The sequence below is a fragment of the Rhinolophus sinicus genome, chromosome 15 (assembly GCF_057876585.1).
Source record: "Rhinolophus sinicus isolate RSI-liver-muscle chromosome 15, RSI-T2T, whole genome shotgun sequence".
NCBI classification, from domain to species: Eukaryota; Metazoa; Chordata; class Mammalia; order Chiroptera; family Rhinolophidae; genus Rhinolophus; species Rhinolophus sinicus.
Genome location: NC_142515.1, coordinates 85,568,959 through 85,588,193, shown reverse-complemented (window position 1 = coordinate 85,588,193; position 19,235 = coordinate 85,568,959). Strand labels below are relative to the sequence as shown.

Genomic DNA, 19,235 nt, shown 5'->3' with positions numbered 1-19,235 from the left:
TTTCCCAACACCATTTATTGAAGAGACTGTCTTTACCTCACTGCATGTTCTTGCCTCGTTGTCATAGACAAAGGACCATATAAGTGTGGGTTTATTTCTGAGCTCTTTATTCTATTCCATTGAATTTTGTGTCTGTTTTTATGCACGTACTGTGCTCTTCTTTGTTCTTCTGTTCTTTCTCAAGAGTGCTGTGTTTATTCAAGGTCTTTTGTGGTACCATATCAATTTTAAGATTATTTGTTCTAGTCCTGTGAAAAATGCAATGTTAATATTTAGAAAGCAGTTGTATTTTTATACACTAATAATGAACTATCTGAAAGAGAAATAAAGAAAACAATCTCATTTACAGTTGCATCAAAAGAGTACCTCGGAATAAATTTGACCCAGGAGGGAGTAGACCTATACACACAAAAGTGCATGACACTGAAGAAAGAAATTGAAGAAGATACAATAAATGGAAGCTTATATTGTGGCATCGGAGAGGAGAAATTAACATCGTTAAAATGTCCTCACTACCCAAAGCAATCTGTTGACTTAAAGCAATCCCTATCAAAACACCAAAAATTAGTGAGGTACATTTGGCCAAATAAAGCCATGTAAGTGGCTTTATTAAGAGATTCGTATTCAGGTAGTTCCCTTCCAGTAACCAGAAGGGAACAGCCAGTGGTTGTACAAAAGGGAAGGTTTTCATAGGAAGAAGGGTGGGACAAGGACCTATTAACAACAGAAAAGGAAAGATTAACTCCAGACCTGGGTTTTTTTGGGAGGAGGAAGGGAAATGCAAGGTTTTTGATCCTACAGATTCCCTCTACCTTCCATGGGTGATGGAGAGGGCCCATTTGACCAGTGCTTTCACAGAAATTCAAGACTGGTTGATTAAGATTACATTTCTAATAGAGGGCAAAACTGCCATTAGGTCCCACATTAAATCTAAATTTGTCCTGATGAGTGTTTAGCACCAGTGATGCCATTTTGTGCCTGTGAGTTTCTCTAGCTATACTGTGGCCATTTAAACAATAATAATTCTCCCAATAATTGAGCACAGAATATATTTCCATATACGAGTCTCCTTTAAAATGCATCCATTGCTGAGTTAAAAGAGCCACACAAAAATTAAGAATACCTATTGCATGAATATATATATATTTATCTATAAATGTACTAATAGATAATTATATATGTAAATTATATAAATATTTATAATTAATATATAAGTAATCAATATATAATTAATTGCTTTGTTATGTGATTGTAAAAAATGTAATCACCCTGATCCTATTTCTGCATTTCTGATGGTGATATTGGCTGATGAAGCTAAATCAGGTGGGTGCTGTTAGAATAAATAAACTGTTTGGAAATAGTTGGTGAGTCTAAGAACTCTTTTTCAGGTAAGCAGTGTATGTACACATACATATATGTACATTTTTACTTGACTCTATTTCAGGTATCACACACACACACACACACACACACACACCATCACACAGACTCATTAATAATGTCACTTTCATGTGAAAGGAAACAGGAAAGAAATTTGGAGAGAATAGAATTTAAAAGAATGAATGGTTAAATTAACATGAAACTAGAAGACTTAGAACTTTAGGCATATGGATTTAAAATAGAATGTTTGAACTTAATCTTAGTAATGAATACATTCCTATCTTAATGCACAAAGGCTTCAAAGTCAGAACCACATTTATTTTATGCAATGGAGAATTCATTGGAGCAGCTAAGGGAACAAATTCCCCAAACTAACTTCAGATGTCTTCTTTTGCTTAAGGTGGATTTCCACACAAATGTGCTTACTCAAGGGAGGCAAATAAAATAAACCGTGAAGCTAAAATTTACTCTCCTACCAAAACAAAAAATTTATTAGATAAATGTATTACATTCCTGTCGTAATAAATTACAACAGTAGCAGAAATTCATGCAGTTACCATTTGAGATTTCAGAACCCTGAAACACGTCTCCATGGACTAAAATCAAGATGTCTGCAGGTTGGTTCCTTCTGGAGGCTCCAGGAGAGAGTCCCTTTCCTCTCCTGTTCCACTTTCTCATGGCCACAGGCATTTCTTGCCTCATTGCCCTCTCTCCATCTCTAAAGCAGCTTGGAGCATCTTCCAATCTCCCTCTCATTCCAACTATTCCTCCTTTTCTTCCACATCCTAGGGCTGCGGTCATTACATTAGTCCCACCTGTATAATCAGGGCCAAACATCTTAAAGCCTGCTGATTGCAACCGTATTCCAAGGGCTACCTTAGTCCTCCCCTTACTGTAAGAAATCGTATATTCACAGTTTCCAGGGACTAGGATGTGGACATCTTTTGGAGGCCATTATTCTGCCTACAAAGTCTTTTCCAGAACTGTGTTATTTCGTGACGCTCAAGGGCTCCCGTGTAAACGAAACAACACAGAATTTATCATAACCTCTGAGATGACTGAATACAGTCATGCACCACATACTCACACTTATGTCCAGGAGGGACCCTCATATACAATGATGCTCCGTGTGATATTAACGTTGCTGAAACCTCCTATCGCCTAGTGGCATCGTAGCCATGGTAACATCGTGATGCAACACATTGCATGGATACTTACCATCCTGTTTCAGTTGCGGACAGCGCTCAGTGTAGTAACATGCTGAACAGGTGTGTAGAGTAGGAGCTGCAGGGGAACAGAATTTGTCACCCTAAAATATGGCAATTTGGTGTAAGGATTATTTTAGGCTGGTTACTTTTAAGAAACACCAAGTACCCTGTGTAAGGGATGTTTGCATTTATAAGGAATTCCTCCATTTGTTGGGGTTGTGTCCCCCCACAAGTCAGTGCTTTGAGGACCCAAGGGAGCCAGTGAAGGCAGAGTCCTCAGTCTTAGACTTTTGAGAGAACTCTGACTCAGGGTTGGGATAAGGTGCTGGCAGGTGAGACCTCTGGCAGGTGGGAGCGTCATGGAGAAGCAGTAACAAAAACAGGACTCACTGGACTTCTCAGCTGGTCCCTTTCAACATTAATCTCCAAACATCACTCTGCTGCTGAGGGAACCACGTCCCCAGCCCTGCACCACCATAGCCCACGATCAGGGGCTGAGCTCCACAGAAATTCTATGGCAGAGACACGGGCTTCTTTTGGATCCAACAACCCAGCTTGGTCTTGGCTGAGGTTGCTGTTTCAGACTTGACTGTGGCACCACGAGGACCATGTGATCTTGGAGGGCTTCGCAGTGGCTCCTGTGGCTTCCTGAGCTTTCGTCTGGAGAGGCTGCGGTGGGGTGATGTGCACGTAAGCCACGGCGTTGACGACCACCTCCCATATGTTTTGGTCCTGTGTTATTTTTGATTCCCAGTAATTCATGTTCTAATTTCAATGTGTTTATAGTTTTTGACAACATATAAGAACATATAAAACTGATATGGGAAACAACAGTCTTATCTCAAGGCTGTTGGCTGACAAATAATATTGACTCATTAGTTCATCATCAGAAAAGTTTATTTGGGAAAAGGAAAGAACAAGGAAAAAGATGGCTGCCACCCTGCACCTGCACATGGAGACCCACTGAGCCACGTGTTCTAAAATGGTAGATGTACACATAAGGGAGACAGGAACCATAGAGATTTTTTGAAAAGGAAGTGAGGACTATAGAGCTCTACTAGCTGGGCTCATAAATTCCCATGAACTCACCTCCCCCTTTGACCTCCCGCCTGATCAGTTTCCTTAAAGTCCCAGTTCTCTTTGCAAAAGGAAGGATTAATGCAGACCCATATGATGGACAAAATTCTTCAAGAAAGGATGATAGCATGAATTTGTGACTGTGAGAGAGACGTGGCATCACTGTGCTTCACGCAGAGACAGGGAAGAAGTTAACCATGAGAAGCAGTTACATCCTGTGATAACTGTGCCAAGTATTGGGGGACCCACAGCCTTGAGGTAGAAGGGGACTTTGTGTGTTTCCTTGGACTGCGGCAGAATGTAGATTTGGAGGAAGTGATCCTAAAGTGTTTACGTTGTCACTCCTGGATTAAGATATTTTATTCCTTCATAAACCAGATGTGAACTCAGAACACAGCGAAGTCTCCCCGTATGTGGCGTCCCGTCCAAGCCCCTGGCTGGCTGTTTGGCAACAGGTGTCCTGTGATGGGTGATACGGAAGAAGGGAGCCTGCCCCTTCCTGAGTCACTGCAGTGACGTCACTTGAGCTGAGGCGACATGGGGGAAACTCTTTAATGGCTAAACCTTCTAGCTTTGATTTTCCTCAACAGAAGTATATTTGTTTTCTTCACAATTTGGGGATTTTTTCTTGGAAGACATTGCTCGAAACGAATTCATGATCCAAGGAAGAGATTGAGGAAAGGACAACACTGGCTTTCAAGGTCAACATAGCTTCTTGTCAGCCGCTGACTAAGGCAAATAAAAATTTTTTTAAAATGTTCTTAAATAGTATTATTGTTGTAAATTCTTTCAATTTCTGGAATGACCTGGCTTCTAAGCCACCAGTTTTCTTGATCAATATGTAAAGGAAATGACAATTATTTCTCAATTAAAAAATACATGAAAGAAATAATCTTTTCATCCCTGGACAACTTCACTTCTTTGAGACTCTTCAGTTTTCTCAGTTGTGAAATGTGGGTGAATATAGTACCTAATCCACAAATGTTTTGAAAAGATTGATGAGAAAGCATTAAAAATAGTCTATTGGTGTATGTCATACATTATGTCCCAATAAATGCTGCAATTATTATTCTGCTCAGGAGGTGAACAATTGTACATAGGTGGCAATCAGCTTGCTTCCCAGAAATCAGTGCAGGAATTTGGTAGCATATCAACTGGTCCTGGAAGGAGACTGTGAAAACAAACCAAATCACTTACTCCTTGAGTCTGCAGAATTAGCTGTTCAGAGAGGCCGTTACATGTGCAGGTTGGCAACAAGCAGCAGAATAGAAGGAACAGATCTGGAAGACAGACCTGATTACAACACAGGAGTGTGTGCTGTGTGGCCAGAGCAGTGCAGGGCCACCATCTTCACTGGTGTGACACCTGTCCGCCAGGAGTCTGTGAGCCTAGGAGAGTATGAACGTATGTAAAGTGCCTCGCATGTCGTCAGGACAAAGAAATGGTTCTGAGATCATTACGAGCAGATTTTACAAAAATACCTCATATAAGGAATTACTTGAAAAGCAACCTCATTCTGTGTTCTAGATTCAAAGCCCAGAGATCGCATTCTGCTGGACATTGTTCTCTGTAGTCCTGGACTGAGGTCCCTGTTTGGTCATCGGGAGACCCTGCAAACCTTTAATTTTCTGTGAAACATTGTTAGGCTTATTGTACTATGCTTGCAAAAGCAGAATTTGGGGACCCATTGACACAAAACAAAAAGATACCGTGTCATCAAACCCTCACTTCACCAGAAAGCTAAATTACCCAGAAGAACCTTTTCTGATAATTCTAGGGTTTCTGGTTTTATTAAAATTCAATAAACATGAGGTTGAACAATAAAATTACTGCATGTGGTCAGAGCACAAGTTACTAAAAAAAACATTAGTAATGTTTTATGCTTATTTATAAACCATTAAAGCTGCATAAACTGGGATGTGAATAATTAAGGCAACATTAATCCTGTCGCACCAAAGAATACGTATCGAGGGGGTTGTCAAAAAATGTGCATTTTTAAGAGTTTTTATCTATGCATTGCTTTTCAAAGTTGAATTGAATTACAGTAGCAATGTGTAGTATGATGTTTGCACAAAAGATGGCGTTAAGTAAACGAATACTACCGTCATTCATTGTATTCCTATTTGAATACAGTTTTTTCTTCTCTTAACGAGTGTACATATTTTTGGCCCTCTCTGTATGTCCACAAACTGGTGAGTAGATAAACCAAATGTGATATATCCATACAATCAAATACTATTTAGCAATAAACAATAAAAAAATGAACTACTAAAAGAAACAAAGACAAAAACCCACCAAAACTGACAATATGCCAGTGGCATGACATATTTTTTCAACAGTTTTACTATGACTATTTTAAACATAGAGAAAAAGTGAAAGACTCGTACAGTGGTCACCTCTATGTTCATCATGTACATTTAACACATAACATTTGTATTATTTGTTTTACCTGCATCACATTTCTACTAGGAAACATTTGAAATCACACAATAGGACACTTCATTGAAATGCTACGCATGCGTTGTTTCCTATCAACTTTCCTCTGTCAGCACTATGTTCCCAGACTTGGGAACATCGGCAAGAGCTTCCCAATATTTAATATTTAATTTGCATTCAAATTTCCCCTTGGGAAAGTTTGATCCAAAGATCAGTACACGTGTTGGTAAAATTTCGTATTATATAAAAGCAATTATCACAAAGGATCTAAACCGACACTTGACTTGTGAAAAGTACTGGAGAAATACATGGGTTACTGCCCTCAAGTTGCTGGAAGGAGCTCTGATGGGGCAAAAACACCCGTGTGCGACCCCGAGATGAGAAACGGGCCTCGATGGAGGGCAAGCCCAACGTAGAGCTTCATTAGCAGCAGGTCTGCGTGCGGCTCCATGTCTTCCTGCATCACCAGCGAGAGGGCCTTTGGGGCTCAATAGGCAGAATGGGTGGCGCCAGCAAACATGGAGTCACAATCAGACTTGAGTGACATGTGCCTCATGTTCCTTTGCGTGGCACTTAGTAAATGGTGATTTAAACACAGGCCCTGTTTTCACAAAGGTCAATGTGGAGCTGCGGGGAGAGCAAGAATGTTCCTGAAATAGTAATAAAATTGGAGGAGAGGGCTCAGTGACGTCAGCTTAGGGTGGTGGAGAAACAGCTCACGTCAACACCTGGGGATTTTGAAAGACATTAAGGCAAAGCTGTCCAACAGAACTTTCTGCGAGGGACATATTCTATGTCTGTCCTGTCTAATGTGGTAGCTGCTGTATTGAGGCTGGTATGACTGGGGAACTGAATTTTAAATGTTATTTAATTTTAATTACAATTTTTAATAGTCACACATACCTAGTGGCTACTTAGGTGGACAGCACAGGTCTTAGCTCCCAAGACAAACGTCCCTCAGGCCATTGAAATACGAGAGGATTTCAGCACGACTCACAGTGTTCACCACAGCAGCAGTACAAATGGGGACCATAAGGCCCAATACAGTCCATCTTCTATCCATCCCTGAGACCATTTTTCTAATACAAGTTCTGTTTTTGAATATGTGCCTCTTCTCTACTAATGCTCGTAAGACAAAAATATGACAGCTGCCTTAAGGAAAAAGTTAAAAGATGAAAAATTTATTTTGGGGGAGAATTTCTTTCCTAAATGACTTTGTCTTTTCAGGAGCCTGGTACCTTTTGTGTTGAATTAAAAAAAAACACACACAACTTGAAGACTTATCATATTTTAACGCTTTCAATATTCATATTGAGTAATTCTAATAAATGTGGTTCAGGCACAGGATACTTGCAGATTCACAGACTGATGTCCTTTTAAATTCAGGGAGATCATGAACATGGAGAAATAAAAACTAAATTAAATAGAGAATTCTAACCCGGTCTCCTGGGATCAGAGACTCATTAGGAAAAATTTCCTTTCTGCTTATTCCAGAGGCCCCGGGGGAAATCGGATGCTCAGCAGAGGGAATAAGAAGAGGGAACTGTGCCTGATGAGCAGATACACAGAGCGCTGTAACGCTCCTCTGTGCGGTCCCTCAGCTTGTACCACGTTGGTGGACAGGACCTGGGTGTTGCGTTTGACTCCTGAGCTGGCTGTGAACTGATGCTTCACTCCTTCCTGCTGTCTCGTGTGGGGACAGAGCTTCAGTCTCCATCATGAACCTTCCAGGGAGTAATTCTGGCTTCCACACAGAGTCCTCGCTCTCAGAGACCCCATCCAGGTGAGTCTGAGAGCCCAGCAGGTACTGAAGGAAAGGGTCAGAGAGGTCAGAAGCTGAGAACACTTAACTGAGTCACTGTGGCCCTAACAGCCCTGCCAGGAGACTAGAGATCTCCGTGTCTGTTCTTGGGTTATTAACTGAGTGTGGGGACAGAGCCAGGAGTGCAGTTTCCAGGTCCTCGGCCTCACTTGGAAAGATGCTGGCTCCCGTTGTAAATGGCCATTAACTGTGATTGGATGGCCATCAATTGTGGCTAGTTGGCAGTCACCTGTAACCAGTGAGCAATTGGCCCCTAATATAACCGCCATGGCTACGTTTGCAGCAGATTATGGCTGAGCTAGCAAGTGCGAGATGCGGGTAGTACGGTGGATTGCAGCTAGCAAGTGGGGTTGGTAGGTTGGCAGAGAAGCAGACGGCAGGTTGCGGATCGCGTGGCTCCTACTTCCTGACTCTCCATCCCAGCCGCCAGGGAGAATATAGTGGCACGACTCCCGTATCTGTGGCTCCATGGGTGTTCCTTTTTGGCCTCACTATGTCCTTTGTTCTTGTGCAGGGAGCGAGAGTAGAGACCCCGCATGACACCCTGCATAATATTGATTTATAACTAATTCATTTAATACATTAATATGGATCCTTGACTCTTCCGTATAGGGACCATATTTAAAATCGAGTGATGCGTGGATGTGCCCTTACGTGACCCTGTAAAATGAGTGAGATGCATGAAATGGTTGCAGTACAATGAAAACATATCTGAGGATTTTTGCTGTTCGGGGAGTAGGAAAATAGTGTTAGGTGTGGAGGCTGGTGCACTGAAGTGAAAATTCTAAGATGGGGTATATTTGAGCATGTTTTGTGTTCACTGACAAGATCCAGGCCGGTGGAGGTAGGAACTATCTTGCAACACACATTTGTGAGAAATGCATTGCAGTATCTTTTTTCATGCTGGGTATTCACATGAAGAACTTATTTAATAAATAGAAAGAGGAATACCAAATAGTTTGAATTATTTCATTCCTGGTGAGGCTGCATATATTTCTGTTTGTTATTTGTTTACTTTTATTTTGGAATAGTTAGTAGGAATTTCTATCCCATACTGAACTTTTCCCCCTGGTGGTCATTGTCTTCTATATTTTTAATGAAATTCTGTCATATACATTGGAGTATAAATAGAGGATTGACCAAATTTTAGGCAAAGGTTTGTTGAAACAAAACACTTCGGCAGTGGAGAAATAGACGTCACCTGTTGTACCTTAAATCTAATGCCACAAAGGCATCTCAAACCACGTTTACATTTATGCAATGAGGGCTTCAGTGCACCTGCTAATGGGGTGGGAGGTCTCCAGTTTGATTTAAAGTTCTTTTCCACTTCATGTGGGTTTTGAAAGCAAATGCCCTCATCCAGGGGACACTAATGAATGAATGGAGAGGCTTCAAGTCAGTTTCTTCAACAAATTTTATTGAATAAATGTCTGTATCAGAGTCTTTAGCTGCTGTAAAATATTCCCGCATTAGTTGATTAACAGAAACAAATATTTGCAGTTAAGTTCTAAATGTCAGAAGCCCGAAATGAGTCTCATGGGCTAATATCAAGATGTCTGCAGAGCTGGGTTCCTTCTAGAGGCTCAGGTGAAATGCTGTTTCCCTTCCTCTTTCTGTTGTATTCTGGCCACAGCCTTTCCTGGCTCATGGCCATTCCTCCTCCTTCAAAGCCAGCAGTTTAGCTTCTACATCTTGTCTCTCGCTTCTACATAGAGGACCATTGTGGTTACGTTCCTCCCACCTGCATGACACTGGGTCATCTTCTTAATGTCAGCCGGTTAGCAAGCCTGTCCCATCTTCTACCCTAATCCTCCCTTGCCATAAAAGTATCAAATGCAAAGGCACCGGATATAGAGTGTGGATATATTTTGAAGGCCCTTATTCTGCTCACTACAAAGTCTCTTAAAAGTGTACTATTATACACTCAGGGGCCCTTATATAAGAGAAATGAATGCAGAATTTATCATAGTTTCTGGAATGAGTGACTACACACTTGCTTTAAATATTAATACATGCAAAGAAATACTTGATTCAGAAAACCTGAAACTGTCTGCCCCTGACTCTGACACAGGACCTCACCTGCTCCTCAGAGCGGGGGCCACACACCAGGAGCTGCAGCATCAACAGCCCCGGGCGCTGGTTAGAAATGCAGACTCTCTGAGCCCCCAGGCCCTGCTGACTCAGATTCCCGTCTGGTAGGAAGCTGTTGATCGTAGGCACAGACAGGTTGAAGTGCTGGTCTTGACTAGGTTTGCTCACCTTCTCTCTGTTGACTTGGGGGCTGAATAATGGTTGGGTGTGAGTGCTTTCCTGGGGATTGTAGGTGTTATCAATATTCATTCAGGCAATGCCAGGTACCCCAGGCACAAAATTATTTTTGGGTGTGAAACACTGCTGGGAAGCCACCTGCAAAGAATTACAATCAAGGCCCATCAGATATTGTGATATTCATTTTGGACAGATCTCTAAACTCCTTCTGCTCCACCCCAGGACCTTTACTGGCTATTCTTTCTTCTAGATACACACGTGTCCACATTACCTTGTGTATTCCGTGCTTTCTTCACTGAGGTCTCTGTTTAAATGTTACCTCGTTTGCAGGATTTAACGAAATGCCATTGGAAAACAAAATAAAAACACTAGTTGCCATCTTGTTTTACACTTGTTTTCCTTCTTTATATGACGTGTCACCATATGAAATGTTATATATTTTTATTATTAGCTTGCATATTTTTCTTTCACTTACCTGTATGTACTGTTGTTTTACAGCACTCCAATACTCACAGACTAGACAGTACCTAAAACATGGTGAGGACTCAATTATTATTCCTGAAATACACAAAAATTTCTCATGAAAACTGTGGAATATATGACACCTTTGGATAGAAGCAGAAGGGGATAAAAATTCCTAATCTGAGATGATGCAGGAAACCGTACAAGGAACAAGATCCATACAAAGATACTGAAATTAATCACATGGCTACAAATATAAATTGTAGCATTAGAACTATCTGAGTAAAGTCTATTTGTATGAAAATTACTCCTGTGATTTTCCTGTCTTGGAAGTCACGTCTTCCTCATGGAACCAGAGAATCTTACAAGAGTTTCAGAATTTGTTCTCCTGGGACTTTCAGAGGAGCCAGACCTGCAGCCCCTCCTCTTTGGGCTTTTCCTCTCCATGTACCTGATCACTGTGTTAGGAAACCTGCTCATCGTCCTGGCCGTCAGCTCAGACTCCCACCTGCACACGCCCATGTACTTCTTCCTCTCCAACCTGTCCTTTGTGGACATCTGTTTCACCTCCACCACCGTCCCTAAGATGCTGGTGAACATCCAGACGCAGAGCAAACTCATAACCTATGGAGGCTGCATCACACAGATGTACTTTTTCCTACTCTTTGTATTGTTGGATAACTTCCTCCTGACTGTGATGGCCTATGACCGCTTCGTGGCCATCTGTCACCCCCTGCACTACACGGTCATCATGCACCCCCGACTCTGTGGACGGTTGGTTCTGTTGTCCTGGATCATGAGTGTCCTGATTTCCTTGTTATATAGCCTAATGGTGCTGAGACTGTCCTTCTGTGCAGACTTGCAAGTCCCCCACTTTTTCTGTGAACTCAACCAGATGGTCCAACTTGCCTGCTCTGACACCTTTCTAAACAACATGGTGTTATATTTTGTAGCTGTGCTGGTGGGTGGTGGTTCCCTGACTGGGATCCTTTGCTCTTACTATAGGATCATTTCCTGCATACGTGCGATTTCATCTGCTCAGGGGAAGTATAAAGCATTTTCTACCTGTGCGTCTCACCTCTCGGTTGTCTCCTTATTTTATTTAACAAGCCTAGGAGTGTACCTCAGCTCTCCTGCTACCCACAATGCACACTCTAGTGCTACAGCCTCGGTCCTGTACACAGTGGTCACACCCATGCTGAACCCCTTCATCTACAGTCTCAGGAATAAAGATATAAAGGGAGCTCTGAAAAGATTATTTGAGATGACAGTACTAAAGGGAGGATCGTCCTGACTGAAAAAGTGCCCTTGATTTCATGGCTCCAATTCTAACACCAGACATTATGATTCTTTAATCAGATTGTGTTTGTAGAATTTCCTTCTTTTATTTATATTCTGGAATTTCCATTTGTTTGTGTTCAACTTCCTACATAATTTTTAAAAATTGTTTTCTTTTCCGTTACAGTTGACATTCAATATTATTTATTATTAGTTTCAGGTGTACACTATACTAGTTAGACATTTATATAATTTATGTAGTGATCCTCCATTAGTCTGTATCTCCTGGCACTATGCGTAGTTGTTGCAATGTTATTTACTATATTCTGTATGCTGTACTTTACATCCCTGTGACTATTTTGTAAATACCAATTTATATTTCTTAATCCTTTCACTTTTTTTACCCAGCCCCACAACCCTCACCTCTCTGGCAACCATGAATTCGTTCTCTGTAATATGAGTCTGTTTCCGTTTTGTTTATTTTTGTCTTTACATTCCACGTATAAGTGAAATTATATGGTATTTGTCTTTCTCTGTCTGACTTGTTTTACTTAGCATAATACCCTCCATGTCTACACATGTTGTCACTAATGGTAAGATTTCATTCTTTTTTATACAATAATCAATTGTATATATGTACCACATCTTCTTTATCCAGTCGTCAATTGATGAGCACTTAGGTTGCTTATATATTTGGCTCTTGTACATACTGCTGCAGTGAACACAGGGGTGTATATATTGTTCCTAATTAGTGTTTTGGATTTCTTTGGATAACTACTCAGAAGGGGAATTGCTGGCTCATACAGTAGTCCTACTTTTAATTTTTTGAGGACACTCCATACTGTGTTCCACATTGGCTGCACCGATTATAATCCCACCAGCAGTACATGAGAGTTCTTTTTTTCTCCACATCCTCACCAGCACTTGTTGCTTGTTGATATACCACAGCCATTCTGACACGGATGACTTGATATCTCATTTTGGTTTTAATTTGATGATTAGTGACCTTGACCATCTTTTTATATACTTATTGGCCATCGGAATGTCCTCTTTGGAGAAACATCTACTCAGGTCCTCTGCCCTTTTTTAAATGGGATTTTTAGTTGTTTTGAGGTTGAGTTGTATGTATTCTTTACAAATTTGGTGTATAACCCTTATCCGATGTATCATTGGCGAATGTCTTCTCCCAATCAGTAGGTTGTCTTTTCTTTATGTTGATAGTTTTTATTCCTGTGCAAAAACTCTTAGTTGGATGTAGTTCCATTTGTTTATTTTTTGTTTTGTTTCTCAGCCCAAGGAGATATGTCAGCAAATAAATATTACTAAGAGGAATGTCAGAGAAATTACTGCCTGTGTTTTCTTCTTGGAGTTTTATGGTTCCAAGACTTACATTTAAGTCTTTCATCCATTTTGAGTTTATTCTTGTATATGGTGTAAGAAGGTGTTCCAATTTCATATTTTCCCATATATGTAAGTTTTCCCAACACCATTTATTGAAGAGACTCTCTTTACCTCACTGTATATTCTTGTCTCGTTGTCATAGACAAAGGACCATGTAAGTGTGGGTTATTTCCGGTCTCTTTTTTCTATTCCATCGAACTAAGCGTCTGTTTTCATGCCCGTATTGTGCTGTTTTCATCACTGTAACCTTGTAGTACAGCTTCACATCAGGTAACATAATATCTCCAACTTTGCTGTTTCTCAAGAGTTCAAGTTGTTATTCATGGTCTTTTGTTTTTAATTTATCAATTTTAAGATCATTTGTTCTAGTCTTGTGAAAAATGCATAGTTAATATTTAGAAATCAGTTGAATTTTTATAGAGTAATACTGAACTATCAGAAAGAGAAATAAAGAAAACAATCTCATTTACAATTGCATCAAAAAAATCCCTAAGAATAAATTGGACCAAGAAGAGAATAGACCTATACTCAGAAAAGTACATGACACTGAAGAAAGAAATTGTAGAATGTACAATAAATGGAAGCTTATATTGTGGTATCGGACAGGAGAAATTAACATCGTTAAAATGTCCTCACTACCCAAAGCAATCTATTGACTTAATACAATCCCTATCAAAACACCAAAAATCAACCAAGTACATTTGGAGATGTAATTAGCTTTATAAGTGATTCATGAATAAGGCAGCGTCCCTTCCAGCAACCAGAAGGGAACAGCCCGTGGTTGTATAAAATGGAAGGTTTTTATTGAAGAAGGGTGGGGAGAAGAGTTATCAAGAAGAAAAAAGACAACATGAATTTTACACCTGGGTTTTGGGGAGGAGAAAGGGAACAGCTATGGTTTTATCCTCTAGATTCCCTATTCCTTCCATGGGGAATGGAGAGGGTCCATGTGACGAGCGCTTTCACAGAAAATTCAGGACTGGTTGATTAAGATTACATTTCTAATAGACGTTGAAACTGCCGAGAGGTCCCATATGAAATCAAAGTTTGGCCTCATGGCTTTTTAGCACCAGTGATGCCATTTTGTGCTTGTGATTTTCTCTTTAACTGTAGTATGGACACTTTAACAATATTAATTCTTCCAATAATGGAGTATATATTTCCATATTTGATCTCCTTTCAAATGCATCCATGGCTGAATTAAAGGAGCCATACAAAAATTAAGAATACATTTTGCATGAATATATATATTTATGTATAAATATATTTATAGATAATTACATATATAAATTATACAAATATTTATAATTAACATATATGTAATCAATATATAATTAATTATTTTGTTATGTGATTGTAAATAATGTAATCAACCTGATCCAAATTCCAAATTACTGATGGTGATATGGGCTGATGAAGCTAAATCAGGTGGATGCTGTTAGAATAAATACACTGTTTGGAAATAGTTGGTGAGTCTAAGAACTCTTTCTCAGGTAAGCAGTGTATGTACACATACATATATATACATTTTTTGCCTGACTCATTTCAGGTAACACACACACACACACACACACACACACACACACACCATCACACAGACTCATTAATAATGTCACCCTGCCCCTACACATGGAGACCCAGTGAGCCACGTGTTCTAAAATAGTATATATATATGTGTGTATGTATCTATCTATCTATATATATGTATGTGTGTATGCATGTATCTATGTATGTATGTATGTATATATATATATATATATATATATATATATATATATATATATAAATGGGAGACAGGAACCATAGAGTTTTTTAGAAAAGGAAGGTAGGACTGCAGAGTTCAACTAATTGGGCTCATAAACTTCCATGAACTCATCTCCCCTCTTTGATCTCCCAGCCTGAACAGTTTCCTTAAAGTCCCAGTTTTCTATCAATGCAAAAGGAAGAATTTTTCAGACCCATATGATTGGCTGAAATTCTTTTTTTTAAAAAAAAGATTTTATATGGGAAGGGGAACAGGATTTCATTGGGGAGCAGTGTGTACTTTGAGGACTTTTTCAAGTCAAGCTGCTATCCTTTCAATCTTAGTTGTGGTGGGGAGAGCTCAGCTCCAGGTCTAGTTGCCATTTTCAGTTGCAGAGGTGCAGCCCACCATCCTTTTTGGGAGTCGAACCCAGCAACTTTGTAGTTGAGACCCGCAGGCCCATTTGGGAATCGAACCGGCAACCTGTGGTGTTAGGAGCACGGAGCTCAAACCGCCTGAGCCACCGGACTGGCCCCCGGTTGAAATTCTTTTTTTTTAAATTCAAATTTATTGGGGTGACAATTGTTAGTAAAGTTACATAGATTTCACGTGTACAATTCTGTATTACATCATCTATAAATCCCATTGTGTGTTCACCACCCAGAGTGAAATTCTTAAAGAAAGGATGATATCATGAATTTCTGACTGTGAGAGAGACTTGGCATCACTGTGCTTCACGCAAAGACAGGGAAGAAGTTAACCATGAGAAGCACTTACACCCGAGGATAACAGTGCCAAGTATTGGGGGGCCCACAGCCTTCAGGTAGAAGGGGACTTTGCGTGTTTCCTTGGGCGGCGGCAGAATGTAGATTTGGGGTAAGTGATCCTAAAGTGTTTACCTTGTCACTCATGAATGAAGATATTTTTTCCTTCATAAGCCAGACGTGAACTTAAAACACAGCGAAGTCTCCCTCTATGTGGCGTCCCGTCCAAGGCCCTGGCTGGCTGTTTGGCAACAGGTGTCCTGTGATGGGTGATACGGAAGAAGGGAGCCTGCCCTTCCTGAGTCACTGCAGTGATGTCACTTGAGCTGAGGCGACATGGGGGAAACAATTTAATGGCTAAACCTTCTAGCTTTGATTTTTCTCAACAGAAGTATATTTGTTTTCTCCACAATTTGGGAATTCTTCTTGGTAGATTTGGCTCCAGATGAATTCATAATCCAAGGAGGTAATTGAGGAAAGGACAACACTGGCTTTCATGGTCAAGGTAGTTTCATGTAAGATGCTGGCTAAGGCAAATAAAAATATTTTAAAAAATATTTTAACATAATATTATTATTATAAATTCCTTCAATTTCTACAATGACCTGGTTTCTAAACCACCAGTGTTCTTGATCAATATTTAAAGGAAATGACAATATTCCTCAATTTAAAAATATGCGATAGAAATAACCTTTGCATCCGTGGACAACTTCACTTCCTTGAGACTTCAGTTTTTTCAGTTGTGAAATGTGGATAATAAAACTACCTTTTCCATAGATATTTGAGAAGAATGAATGAGAAAATAATTAAAAATAGCTTAATAGTATCTGTCATACATTATATCCCAATAAATGCTGCAATTATTATTCTGCTCAGGAGGTGAACAAGTGTACATAGGTGGTACTCAGCTTGCTTCCCAGAAATTAGTGTAGGAATTTGGTAGCATATCAACTGGCACTGCTAGGAGACTGTGAAAACAAATCAAATCGCTTACTCCTGAGTCTGCAGAATTATCTGTTCAGAGAGGCCGTTACATGTGCAGGTTGGCACCAAGCAGCAGAATAGAAGGAACAGACCTGGAAGACAGACCTGATTACAATGCAGGTGCGTGTGCTGTGCGGTCAGAGCAGTGCAGGGCCACCAGCTTCACTGGTGTGACATCTGTCCGCCAGGAGTCTGTGAGCCTAGGGGAATATGAAGGTATGTAAAGTGCCTCGCATGTAGTCAGGCACAAAGAAATGGTTCTGAGATCATTTGGAGCAGGTTTTACAAAAATAACTCTCATAAGGAATTACTTGAAAAGCAACCTCCTGCTGTGTTCTAGATTCAAAGCCCAGAGATCGCATTCTGCTGGACATTGTTCTCTGCAGTCCTGGACTGAGCTCCCTGTTTGGTCATCAGGAGACCCTGCAAAACCTTTAATTTTCTGTGAAACATTGTTAGGCTTATTGTACTTTGCTTGCAAAAGCAGAATTTGGGGACACTGAAACAAAACAAAAAGATACCATGTCATCAAACCCTCACTTCACCAGAAAGCTAAATTAACCAGAAAAACCTTTTCTGAAAATTCTAGTGTTTCTGGTTTTATTGAAAGTTATTGAACCTGAGGCTCAACATAACATTACTACATGCGGCCAGATTAGCAGTCATTTAGAAAAAAACACTATTAATGCTTTAAGCTTATTTATAAAACCGTTGAAGCCTGTATAAACTGGTATGCGAATAATCAAGGCAGCTTTATTCATGTTACTCCAAAGAATACATACTGGGGGGAGAACAGGGGTGCCAAAAAATGTACATATTTTAAGAGATGTTATCTCTGTATTACTTTTTGAAGTTGAATTGATTTGTAGTAGCAACGTGTAGTATGACCTTCGCTCAAAAGATGGCGTTAATCAAATGAGCGCTAGTGTCATTCATTGTGTTACTATTTTAATACTGTTTTTTCCTTTCTTAATATGTATAGATTTTTGGGGGACCCTCTGTATGTCCACAAACTGGTGAGTAGATAAACAAAATGTGATGTATCCATACAGTCGACTACTGTTTAGCAATAAACAATAAAAAGTAATGAACCACTGAAAAAAAACAAAAAACAAAAAAAACTACTGAAGCTCACGGGATATACCGGTGGTGTGACGTAATTTTTCAACATCTTTATTATGACAATTTTAAACATAGAGAAAAAGTGAAAGAATAGTACGGTGATCACCTCTATGTTCATCACCTTCATTTAACACATGGCATTTGTATTATTCGCTTTCTCTGCATTACGTTTCTGCGAGGAAGCATTTCAAAGCACAGGGTAGGACACTTCATTGAAATGCTACGCATGCGTTGTTTCATATCAACTTTCCTCTGTCAGCACTGTTGGACTTGGGAACATATTCAAGAACTTCAATATATTTAATATTTAATTCACATTCAGATTTCCCAGAGGAAAATTTTGAGGCAAAGTCCTTTCCCCGCATTGGTATAATTTCTTATTATATAAAAGCAATAATCACAAAGCATCTAAACCAACTTGTGAAAAGTACTGAAGAAATACAGGGGGTTACTGCCCTCAAGTTGCTGGAAGGAGCTCTGATGGGGCAAAAACACCCGTGTGCGACCCCGAGATGAGAAACAGGCCTCGATGGAGGGCAAGCCCAACGTAGAGCTTCATTAGCAGCGGGTCTGCGTGCGGCTCCGTGTCTTCCTGCATCATCAGCGAGAGGGCCTTTGGGACTCAATAGGCAGAATGGGTGGCGCCAGCAAACAAGGAGTCACAGTCAGACTTGAGTGATATGTGCCTCACGTTCCTTTGCGTGGCACTTAGTAAATGGTGATTTAAAACACAGCTCCCGTTTTCACAAAGGTCAATGTGGAGCTGCGGGGAGACCAAGAATGTTCCTGAAATAGTAATAAAATTGGAGGAGAGGGCTCAGTGAGGTAGGGTTAGGGTGGTGGAGAAACAGCCCAGCAACATCTGGAGATTTCAGAAAGAACTTTAAGGCAAAGCTGTCCAACAGAACTTTCTGCAGGGACATAGTCTATGTCTGCACAGTCTAATGTGGTAGCTGCTGTGTTGAACACTTGACGCTACTATGACAGGGGAACTGAATTTTAAGTGTTATTTAATTTTAATAATAACTTTGAAATAGTCACAAGTACCAGTGGCTGCTGTGTTGTATAGCACAGCTCTTAGCTCCCAAGACAAATGTCCCTCAGGCCATCGATTCAAGAGGATTTCAGCAAGACTCAAAGTGTTCACCAGACCAGCAGTACAAACGAGGGACAATAAGGCCCAATGTGGTTCACCTTCTGTCCATCCCTGAGCCCATTTTTCTAATACAAGTTCGGTTTTTAAAGATATGTCTTTTCTCTACTAATGATCGTAGCAAAAATTGTGAAAG

The 19,235-nt window shown here is 40.2% G+C and overlaps 1 protein-coding gene across 1 annotated transcript; it reads left to right on the top strand.

Moving 5' to 3' along the window:
* The first annotated feature begins 10,999 nt into the window (after window positions 1-10,999).
* Window positions 11,000-11,947, top strand: LOC148755245 (olfactory receptor 7A17-like). Its single transcript, XM_088792669.1, has one exon. It carries the CDS (start codon window positions 11,000-11,002, stop codon window positions 11,945-11,947), a length of 948 nt encoding a protein of 315 aa, XP_088648795.1.
* Window positions 11,948-19,235: the final 7,288 nt, after the last annotated feature.

Coding starts and splice junctions, on each gene's coding strand:
- LOC148755245 (XM_088792669.1), top strand. CDS start 11,000: ATGGAACCAGAGAATCTTACAAGAGTTTCAGAATTTGTTCTCCTGGGA.